General features: G+C 43.3%; 1 protein-coding gene across 2 annotated transcripts in view; it reads left to right on the top strand.

The window, feature by feature from the left end:
- The window catches only part of LOC124718855 (protein AAR2 homolog), a 115,069-nt gene extending 111,492 nt beyond the window's left edge, over positions 1-3,577 (top strand). For both annotated transcript variants that reach the window (XM_047244480.1, XM_047244479.1), the window contains exon 7: positions 3,163-3,577. In XM_047244480.1, the coding sequence (XP_047100436.1) occupies positions 3,163-3,396 (234 nt within the window). In that variant the 3' untranslated portion in view covers positions 3,397-3,577. The remainder of the gene's footprint in view (positions 1-3,162) is intronic.
- Positions 3,578-11,835: the final 8,258 nt, after the last annotated feature.

The raw sequence follows: 11,835 nt of genomic DNA on the forward strand, positions 1-11,835 counted from the left end.
TCGAACCCGGATGCTCTGCTCTTCGCTAAGTCCCGCAGTGGTTCAGAAGATGTGGTGCTATTTTCTTCGAGGTCTGCAAATTTGTGGACATTGAAACAAATTGTTCGACATCTTCCTGTTCCAGTGACTGTGTGCTAATCAAATCAGTATGGTGCCTTACTATTACTGTAGATAAATGCTTTAGGATTTTGTGACGGTATTTGACCTTTCTTGCATTATTTTGCGTGTCTCGATAATGTCGAATAACTTACTGTCGATCTACAGGAGGCCATAAAAATTGTAACTTGGTGCAGATAGAACTATCTGAACGTACAGGTGAACACTGAACACTGTTCAGTACTTATGTTACTGATGTATACAAACATACGCAGAGCACCAAAACACCACCACCTAATTAAAATGTTCGTATGAAAAACGTGTTCACAGGGTTTGCCAGAGGCTGCAAACGGTTGCTGTGTTGTGCAACTTCCGCAAAGATAAATTTACACTATAATTTACTTTCATAATTTTTGCATTATAGTAAAAATATTCTTCAGTGGAAAGACCCTTTCAAATGAGTAGAAAATTTTGTTAAACTTTATAGTCAGTCACATCATTTTCGTTTAAGACAGCACTGTAGTTCTAAACAGTATTGTGAATATTTAGATATCTTCAGCTGCAGTTACGTAGTGTGTCTTTACATCATTTTCTATATTGCTGGATGGGTAGTCTATTTCATGCATACCGTACTTGTGTGGCAGTGGCTGACAACAGTTCCAAACCGTCTGGTCCTGTGGAAGATCACACGAGAGAAGTTTGACCTTATTGTAAAATTGTGTTCAATGGTGTGAGCCAAGAACAAAGGACATAAATTTTTATCTGTGGGACATCCACAACTGTTCTGGACCATCTTCATGATAAATTTGCCATAGTTGTAAAAAGCTTTTTATTGACTGAAGTCTTAAAAGTTGCTGTCATGTAAGACTCACGTTAATAAAAGCATTTTAAAACTTGTGACATACCTAGTCATATTTCAGCTTGTAGTTCCTCAGTAGCATTGATCACAGTGAAAAATTGGTTGTAAATATGGGTGGGTACAGCACTATCTACATCCAATAACGTGGTCAACACCCACACCTTTGGTTTCACAGGTTTTACTTCCATAAATTCCAGACCTCCCTCACTGGAGGAAGAAGGTTTAAGTTTACTCCAATAAATATGATTGCAAATTGAATTTTTAATCATATATTGTTTATAGTTATGGCAAGTCTGTGTCTTAATTATGTAATTAAGTCCCGTTTACCAGGTATGCACATACTAATAATTGTACAGCAGTCTCACGCTGATGAACTATACACGAGTCACATTTATATCGTAATTGGCCAGCAGTCATTGTCCTACTTCACTGTCTGTATTCTTATTCATCACAACACATCATTGCACTGTTACATTATTATTATTATTATTATTATTATTTTGAACGACACAGGTTCCACACTTCAAATTTTGGAACAGGTTGGCTTCAAAAATGACATCAGGCCCAGTGTTTACATTTGCAGAAATGGCTGCTAAAATTCCACGTTGTTAAGAGCATAATTTTGATAATTTACAGTTAGAATTTTACACCTCAAATTAATTGAATAGTGTAGGAAAATTGGTTTTAGTCTGGACCTTATGTTACAATAAGAGTTTCGACTGAAATAAACCTTCTTGATGACAAAAAATGCAAAAATAGCTATATAAACTATACCGTACATAAAAATGTTAATTACCTGCAAACTAATTAAGTGTTGATGTTCCTACCATGTTTTGAAAATTAGCTAGATGGATAGTTTAAGGATTTATGCAGGTTATAACGGTTCAAATTAATTAGGAAATTATTCGGATTTATGTAATTTAGCAAAGTTGGTCCTCGTCTTATACTCAGAATTACGGAATGACAGCTTTATCTTAACACACATATCTCACAACACTAATGATAAAGAAACATTTAAGGAGGCAAACACGAAACAAAATGGGGGAAATGAGTCCCAGCTTGCTTTGCTACAAACTGTACAGATATTGTTTACCATTAGAAATAAAGGCCCTGAGGATGATAGCCAGTTTAATTAGTAGACTGTATTTTAAATAGAAAAGTGGTTTTAATTCATTATAAGACACAGAAATCTCATTTTCTAATGCAGGTAGTAAATAGAGGTATTGGACCTCATATACATTCACACTAGTCATTTACGAAGTCAGTAATATTTCCGCCCTCTTTCTCAAACATTGTGCCCTTTAGCTTGCTCACTGGTTTGGCAGTAGTGTCTCTTACTGCCATCCAAAAGTCCTATGTCCTTGGTTTGATCCCTACCTCTGCTTAAATTTTGAATTTTAAAAAAATCATCAGTTATGGTGGACAAACTTTTGGTATAAGGAGTCAATCTCATTCTGCCAACAATTTTGCCACTCCATTTTGGATACCTGAGAAGGGTTTCCGCCTGACCTGTGGAATCACATTGTCTCTCTTTAATGAAGTATTTTCCATTGCCTCCTGCAAGACAGCAATCCGTGCCAATTGTTTTGAACGGTATAGCGTAGTTGACGAAAGTTCTGAAAGTAGCACCCACCCCTCTAAGTCGCCAGTATGTGGGGAAAAGTCGCCAGTATGTGTGGGGGGGGGGCTGTTACGTACCCATCTGGATAAGCCTACTAGCGACACAGGGATCACACTCCTGGTACGTGAGCTGTCACTGCCTCACGTATGCCTTTGCTGCTACTTCTGCTTTCTCGGTATTCCCCACCCTGGCCATCCCCTGGCAGGAAGGCCAGGCTTGCCGTCTTGTGGTAAAACACTTTTCCCATTACTCAGTTTGTTCCAGGTCAAGCAGGTAGGCTTTCGCTGAATACTGCGCTGTGTACCACAAATGGGAAGCGACCAGTGTAGCCGACCTATGCGGCAGGATGTGTACTATAAATCGACATAAACCACCACCTTCCAGAGCCTACAGTCCCCGAGATATATTTTTTTAATTGAACAATTGACGTACAGAAATTATTTGTGCAGTAAATAAAAATTGACATTTTTACCCACGCACCTTTTGTATTTGTCTTAAATAAAACCTGTGACTGAAAGCTGACGTTCTCCACTTCGTATTGCACGGATAAAATTAGATAAATATTGTGGCTTCCGATCGGATTCAGGTGACGGAGATCCCCGAGGAGTTCCTGGCAGACATCGTAGCCAACAAGAACTTCGTGTACGTGTCACTACGAGAGCTCTTCCGCAACCTGCAGGACACCTGCTGCGAGGCGGACTCGCGGCTTAAGGCGCGCGGCGAGCGCTTGGCGCGCGCTCTCACCGGCCGCCTCGGCTGGGACTTCTCGGAGCTCGAGTTGGAGGAGGATGACGAGGCGCCGGTGGTGGTGGAGCTGTGAGCGGTGAACTGCGACAGGTGCTCCGGTGGCGATAGCCCTCTGCTAGCTCGGCAGTGGCAACCGACTTTTCCAATTCTACATTAGCTGTCACCATTGAATCACTTCATTTCTCGTGTGTAAGATGATAAGTATCACTTGTAAAAAAAAAAAACCTTGTATAAACCTTTCTCTAATCAAATAAGTAGTTTCTCTTTTATTCTCAAGCATCTGCACACTTAGTTACGGAGTTTCTTCTGAAAGTAACATCTGTGTTTTCATCTACTTGTACACTCTGTATAACACTGTGAAGAGCATGGCAGAGGGTACATCCCGTGAGTTCCAGTTATCAGGGCATCTTCTCGTCCTTTAACAGGAGAAACGCAGTTAAAATGTTATTCTCAGCTGCACAGTGTCCCACAAGGTGGTCTTCTTTGCTCTCGGCCACAGTTTGGCGGTGGCCGTTCCCCCCGGTGGACAGCTAGTTGGTAGTTGTACCACTATAAAAGGTTGTGGAGTGGTTGCAGCAGAGCTGGTTAATGACATGCCTGCTTTCACAGGTGCTCAGCCCCTGATGGGAGCAGGATAGTCCTGCAATAGGACTGGAATAGGTAGTGCTGGGTGTGTGGGTTGGAGAGGTCCTGCACCTGGGTCTTTCACTGGGACACGATTCTTGTGGTATGGGGTTGGGATTGGGAGAGCCATAGGGATGGACTAGGATGTTGTGAAGGTTGCGTGGGCAAAGGAACACCACTGTAGGCGGGTGGGAAGGATCTGGGATAGGATGTCCTTCACTTCAGGGCACAATGGTAGGTAATCGAAGCCCTGACAAGAGACTTGGTTCAGTTGTTCCATTCCAGGGTGGCTGGTTCTTGGAGATGGGGGTTAATGCCTGCAAATAAACAGTCCCCAGGTGGCCAGACTATACGGAATGGACTTTTTGGTGTAAAAGGGATACAGCTGTCGAAATGGATGTGGATAGAGGTGCGGATGGAGCCATCGTAGAGATGGAGGAGGTCAATGTTTAGAAGGGTAGCATGCTGGGTTGAGGAGGAACAGGTTAAGTGGATGGGAAGGAAAGTGTTGAAGTTGTGAAGGAATGAAGGTAGGGTGTCTTGGCCCTGAGTCCAGATCATGAAGATTCCATCAGTAAACCAGAACCAGACTAGGGATTTGGCGTTCTGTGAGGCTAGGAAGGTCATGTCTAGATGGCCCGTAAACAGGTTGTCATACGAGAGTGCCGTGCAGGGCCCGTGGCTGTGTCACGGGTTTGTTTGTATACCTCACCTTCAAAGGAGAAGTAATTGTGGGTTAGGAAAAAGTTAGTAAGGTGTTTGAGGAATGAGGTAGTGTGTTTGGTGTCAGAAAGACATTGGGGAAGGTAGTGTTCAACAGTGGTAGGACTATAGGCACGAGGGATGTTGGTGTATAGGGAGATGGTGTCAACAGTGACGAGTAGGGATCCGGGAGGTAAAGGGGTGGTGAGGATTGGTGGAGAGTCAGTGAAGGAAGTGATTCGTATCTTTGATGTGGAGTGCTAGAGTACTGGCAGTTGGTTGAAGGTGTTGGTCAGTGAGGACTGAAATTCTTTCAATTGGGACACGATTACCAGCCACTGTGGGATGTCCAATATTGCTGGGTTTGTGGATTTTGGGGAGCATGTAGAAGTGTGTGTGTGGTGTGCCATTGGGTGAGGATGGAAATGGATTTGGGAGAGAGGTTGTGTGGAAAGGGCCTAAGGCTTTTAGCACAGATTGGAGTTTGTGTTGGACTTTTGGGACAGGATCATTCTGACAGAGTTTACGGGTGGAAGACTCAGATAATTGGACTTCTGCTAGGTAGTCACAGCAATTCACAACAGTGGTGGAACCTTTGTCTTCAGGTAGAACCATTAGGTCGGTATTTGTTTTTGGGTTATGTGTGGCTATTCTTTCTTCCACTGAAAGGCTAGTATTCTGAGGAATTGGACTGGGGGAGGATGGTGAGGGTAAGTTGAAGGTAAGGAATTCCTGGAATGTGCCAGCAACGAGTGGTTATGTGCGGGGGTGGATCTTGGTTGGATGGTGGTATGAACTGGGGGGGGGGAGGGGGGGAGGGGGGGGGGCGGTGTTCAGTGTTGGAATTAGGTTGGTTTTGGTTGGAGGGATTGGCAGCAAAGAAGTGCTTCCATTGCAGGGATTAAGGAGAAAGAGAGTAGGTCTTTGACAATTCCAGCATGGTTAAATTTGTTTGTAGGGCTAAAGGTGAGAAAGTTGGATGGGACTGAAACTTCTGGGGAGCTGAGGACTTTGGTGGAAAGGTGAACAACAGTGTTATGGGAATGTTTCATCTCTGGATTTGGGGGAGTGTCGGAAGGGGTTTTGGGGGATGAGGCTGGTTGAAAAGCTCAGCTAGACAGGGGTGGACGAGGAGGAACACTGCAAGTAGGGTAGGGGTGCCCCGAGGTGGCAGTAGGATGTTAGCAGGTTGGATAACTTAAAGAAGTGGTCTGGAATGGTCCTCCACATTGAGCAAAGGACTCAATTTCAGGGATTGCACAATAGTAATGTCTTGTGGGGGGAGTAGAGGTTGTTCTGAGGTGCCTGTGCATTGGAGATTTGTTTTTGAAGTACTGGGCTTGTGAGGTCCAGGGACTGGCGGAAGCTGCAACAGTGAAGGTCATTGTGAAAGAAGTGGTGGAACCCATAGAAAGGAATTTTTATGGTTAGGCTGTTTGGGGTAGATTTCATGGTTTAGGCAAGTTTTAGCCAGGAAATGGTATACTTTTCTGAATTGGTGCAGAAAGATGAAGCAACAGTCCACTGTGGCAGGAATGGTGTAAAGGAAATAGAAATGATACAGAAATGGGCAAAATAGATGTCGATGGTTGTGAGAGGAACTAGATAAGAGAAAAGATGTGTAAAACATGTGTTGCGATAAGGGAAGGCGGGGAGGGGGGGGGGGGTTAGGTCGAGGATCACAAGTTCGTGTGGCCTGGGAAGGTGTGGGAAAATAAGATGCTGAAGTATGTCAAGATGAGGGATGAATTGGGATCAATAGGAATAAATATAATAACTTTTGGAGGAAAGAATCTCAGGCATTAGATGCTGCATCCACAATATGCACAGTCACGAAGGCTGTGGTTACGCCCGGACGATCGTCGATGCAGTGTGGCTCAGAAATAGGTGCGTTTGGAAGGTGGTGAATAAGCATAGGAAAGAAGGGAGAAAATACACTGAGAAGAGTAGTGCTGTAGAGAAGAGTAAACAATGAAAACATCACAGGGTTATAGGATGGAAGAAAAGCAAACTATGGAAAATCCATGAAGGAATGTGAACGATTGAGGAAAAGACTGATTGCTGCGTACTGTAAAGGTGACAATTAAAAGCACCCGTGTCAATTACCAGTTCTGCTGCAACCACTGCACAGCCAGCTGTCCACCAGTACGAATGGCCACCGCCAAACTGCAGACCACCCTGTGGCACGACACGTTCGATTTCAGTGGCTACTTCACTACCCGAGCTATCTGGCTCCTTCCTTCCACCGTCAGCTTTTCTGAACTGCACAGATAGGAGTCATATTTACAACACATTGTCTGCTCTGGCATCAACCTATGGTAACATACTGTCCCCATACCCTCCCCCCAACAGTTTCCACCCCCTATGTCCTATCACCTCCGAGCCTCTTTGTTTGCACCCACTCACCCATCCTTCTCTGCTCCTCTCATTTTTCCCCAAATCCCTGCCCTACAATCTCTTGACCTGTGGCATTCTAGCCACCCGCACAGTCCCCCAGACAGTGCTCCCCCCCTCCCCCCCCCCCTCCCACACACACACACACACACACACACACACACACACACACACACACACACACACACACTCGTGCAGATTGCTTCTGCCATTCCAACTGACAGTTACAGTCTGGCCTGAGTTGTCAGTTGGCACTCATGTATGTGTGAGGTTTGCTTGCTTGTGTGTATGAATGTGTGTGTGTGTGTGTGTGTGTGTGTGTGTGTGTGTGTGTGTGTGTGTGTTTCTCTGTTTCTATTTTGCTGATGAAGGTCTTTTAATTGTGCCTTTGTTCAGTTTAATGTGTCTTCTTTACCGTAAGTTGCAGTTGTCTCTCCCTACATTGTCTGTATTGCTACACGGACTTTCCATTGTTCAGTACTCGTGCTCAGATATACGAGTGAAGGAGGTGCATTCAAGTCATTAGAACTGCTGGGAAATAAAATAATAAAAATTACTATTATTTGCCTGACTGACCAAATAACACTGGAATACTGCTTAATCACTTTGTGTGTGTGACGGGCCCTAATGTCGGCTGTCACTGTCGGTAACTGACACTCCGCACTGGCTACTGTTTTGCCAAATCCTTTCTTCTAGTCAGGTAGTGCCATAAACTTCGTTTCTCCTCAATTCCATTCAGTACCTCCTCATTAGGTTTTGTGATCTACCCATATAATATTCAGCATTCTTCTGTAGAACCGCATTCTATTTTTCTTCGTGTTTCACTTCCTTACATGACTGCGCCCCATACAAATACTTTCAGACACACACACACACACACACACACACACACACACACACACACACACACACACAAACACACACACAAATCTGTACTGTACTTGATGTTAATAAATTTCTCTTCTTCAGAATAATTTTTTGAATCTATTGAACAAAAGTACGTAAATAGTAATAACTGAATTGAAACTATAATGTGAGATATTTGTTGCAAAGTTACTACTATTGTGTATGCAGTCATATATATTCAGTGATGTCTGCATCTACATCTACACAAATACTATGCAAATCACAGTTAAGTGCCTGGCAGGGGGTTCATCGAATCAGCTTCACAATAATTCTCTGTTATTCCAATCTTGTACAGCATTCAGAAAAATGAACACCTATATCTTTCCAAGCAAGCTCTTACTTCCCTTATTTTTTTGTGATGTTTATTTCTCCATACGTAGGGTGGTGTCATCAAAATATTTTCGCAATTGGAGGAGAAAATTGGTGATAGATATTTTGTGAGAAGATTCTGCCACAGCGAAAAACGCCAGTTTTAACGATGTCCATCCCAAATCCTGTATAATTTCAGCGACACTCTCTCTCTCTCCCCTATTTCACAATAATACAAAACATGCTGCCCTTCTTTGAACTTTCTGGATGTACTCCATCAATCCTATTTGGTAAGGATCCCACACTGCGCAGCAGATTGCAAAAGACGACGGACAAGCATAATGTAAACTTTTTCTTTGGTGAATAGGTTACCTTTTCTAAGCGTCCTGTCAGTAAAACCCGGTCTATGGTTAGCCTTCCCCTCAACATTTCCTGTGTGTCCTTCCAATTTAATTTGTTCATAATTGTAATTCTTAGGTGTTTAGTTGAATTTATGGCCTTTGAATTTGACTGATTTATCGTGTAACCGAAGATTAACGGAGTCCTTTTACACTTGTGTGGGTGACCACACACTTTTCATTATTCAGGTTCAATTTCCAATTTTTGCACCATATAAATATCTTTTCTTAATTATTTTGCAATTTTTTTTTTAATCTTCTGATGGCTTTACTAGTCGATAAATGGCGATATCATCTGCATACAACCTAAGACAGCTGCTTAGATTGTCTTCCAAATCGTTTATGTAAATAAGGAACAGCAAAGGGCCTATAATACTGCCTTGGGGAACACCAGAAATCACTTCTGTTTTACTCAATGACTTTCGTCACTTCGAACTGTGACCCCTCTGATAGGAAATTGTGAATCCACTCACATAATAGAGATGGTGTTGCATAAGCACACAATTGCACTACAAGCCGATTGTGTGATACAGTGTCAAACGTTTTTGAAAATCTAGAAATGGAATCAATTTGAAATCCCTTGTCTTCAAGCGAGTAAATAGCTAGTTGTGTTTTACAAGAGCAATGTATTATAAATCTGTGTTGACTGTGTTCAATAGACCGTTCTCTTCAAGGTGGGCCTGTAATTTAGTGGATTACTTCTACTGCCTTTCTTGAATCTTGGTGTGACCTTTGGAGCTTTCTAGTCTTTGGGTATGGATCTATCATTGAGTGAACAGTTGTATATTATTGTTAAGTATGGAGCTAATCCATCAGCATAATCTGAAAGGAACTTAATTGGTATACAGTTTGGACCAGAAGACGTACTTTTGTTGTGATTTAAGTTGCTTCACTACTCCAAGGATATCTACTTCTACATTACCATGTAGGCAGCTGTTCTTTATTCAAATTTGGGAATATTTACTTTGTCTTTGGAGGAGGAATTTTGGAAGGCTGTGTTTAGTAACTCTGCTTTGGCAGCACTGTCATTGATAGTCTCTCCGTTGCTACCATGCAGAGAAGGCATTGATTGTGTCTTGCTGCTAGCATACTTCACATATGACCAGAATATCTCTGGATTTTCTGCCAGGTTTCGAAACAGTTTCATTTTGGAAACTATTATAAGCATCTCGAATTGAAGTCTGCATTAAATTTTGAGCTTATGTAAAAGATCACCCGTCTTGGAGATTTTGTGTCAGTTCAAATTTGGCACCTCTTCTGTTGTTGTTTCTGCAACATTGTTCGGACCCGTTATGTGTACCACGGACAAGCTCCATCGTTTTTTGATTTATTTGTTATCAATCTCTCAATTGCTGCTGATACTGTTATTTTTAATTCAAGCTACATTTGGCCTACACATACATAGTTAATTTGGAAGTAGTGGAGGTTGTATCTCAGGAAGGCTTCAAGTGAATTTTTATCAGTTTTTTTAACATGATTATTTTTCATTTATATTTGGAAGATTGGGGGGTTACCCTGTTCAATCACGCAATGACAACCCTTTCTTCACTAATCCCTGTATCTGTTTTGATACTCATTATTAAGTCAGGATTATTTGTTGTTAAGAGTGTGTTTTCACAACTGTTTACTGTTCGTGTGGGCTCATGAACGAACTGCTAGAAAAAATTTTCACAGAATGCATTTAGGACAATTTCGGATGATGATTTATGCATGCCTCTGGAATTAAACATGTATTTTGGCCAACATGTGCAGGGTACAGTAAAGTCACCACCAACTATTATCGTATGATTCGGGTACGTGTTAGAAATTAAACTCAAGTTATCTTTGAACCTTTCAGGTGGGGAGGGAAGGCAGGAAGGGAAAGGGTTGGGTGGGAGGGAAGGGAGGGAAAGGGTTGGGTGGGAGGGAAGGGAGGGAAAGGGTTGGGTGGGAGGGAAGGGAGGGAAAGGGTTGGGTGGGAGGGAAGGGAGGGAAAGGGTTGGGTGGGAGGGAAGGGAGGGAAAGGGTTGGGTGGGAGGGAAGGGAGGGAAAGGGTTGGGTGGGAGGGAAGGGAGGGAAAGGGTTGGGTGGGAGGGAAGGGAGGGAAAGGGTTGGGTGGGAGGGAAGGGAGGGAAGGGGTGGGGTTGGGTGGGTGGGAGTGAGGGAGGGAAGGGGTGGGGTTGGGTGGGTGGGAGGGAGGGAAGGGGTGGGGTTGGGTGGGTGGGAGGGAGGGAGGGAAGGGGTGGGGTTGGGTGGGTGGGAGGGAGGGAGGGAAGGGGTGGGGTTGGGTGGGTGGGAGGGAGGGAGGGAAGGGGTGGGGTTGGGTGGGAGGGAGGGAGGGAAGGGGTGGGGTTGGGTGGGTGGGAGGGAGGGAAGGGGTGGGGTTGGGTGGGTGGGAGGGAGGGAAGGGGTGGGGTTGGGTGGGGTGGGAGGGAGGGTGGAGGGGAGGGAGGGGGTGGAAGGCGTGGTGGGTGGGAGGGAAACAGTTGGATATTACCCCCCCCCCCCCCTCTCTCTCTCTCTCTCTCTCTCTCTCTCTCTCTCTCTCTCATTGATTGGACAGCCACTGAATTTTTAGTTATAGGAAATCACAAGATGTTACACTTTAGAGATATTTGTTTTGAATAACTTGTATTTACCTTCTCTCTCTCCTTTCTACAGCCTTTATACCATCACATCAAGTAAGGAACTTTTCCTTCTCTACCGACCAGTACGAGAACAAAATTCAGACTCAACAAAGTCTTACATTGAATTATTACATGCTTAACCCTAAACAATCATATATAGTTTCGTAGTACAAACAGTGCTAATTTATTGTGTGCACTAGAAAGTCTTTGATACACAAAAACGAAAATATTAAATTTTTTAATTATCATGAATACTTATTTTCATAATTTAAAGAAGGTTTGACATCGTCGTAGCACTACAGGAGGGGGGGGGGGGGGGGGGGGATATAAAAAGGAAGAGTTTTTTTAATATATCCCCCCCCCCAAAAAAAAGAAAAAAACAACAAACCACATACACCAAACCTAATTTTGTGCCTTGAATCCAGTGGGAAGCAGTGTGTAAACAGTCACTGAGTATTCTGTGTATATCAATGATTAGTGGTACAGTCATGTACACAAGGAACTTGTGCAAGACAAATTCTGGTTCTTTGTAGTGAAAATTGAGGTTGGGTTTCTTTAATCAAAACACGTGAA

The sequence above is a fragment of the Schistocerca piceifrons genome, chromosome 10 (assembly GCF_021461385.2).
Source record: "Schistocerca piceifrons isolate TAMUIC-IGC-003096 chromosome 10, iqSchPice1.1, whole genome shotgun sequence".
NCBI lineage: Eukaryota > Metazoa > Arthropoda > Insecta > Orthoptera > Acrididae > Schistocerca > Schistocerca piceifrons.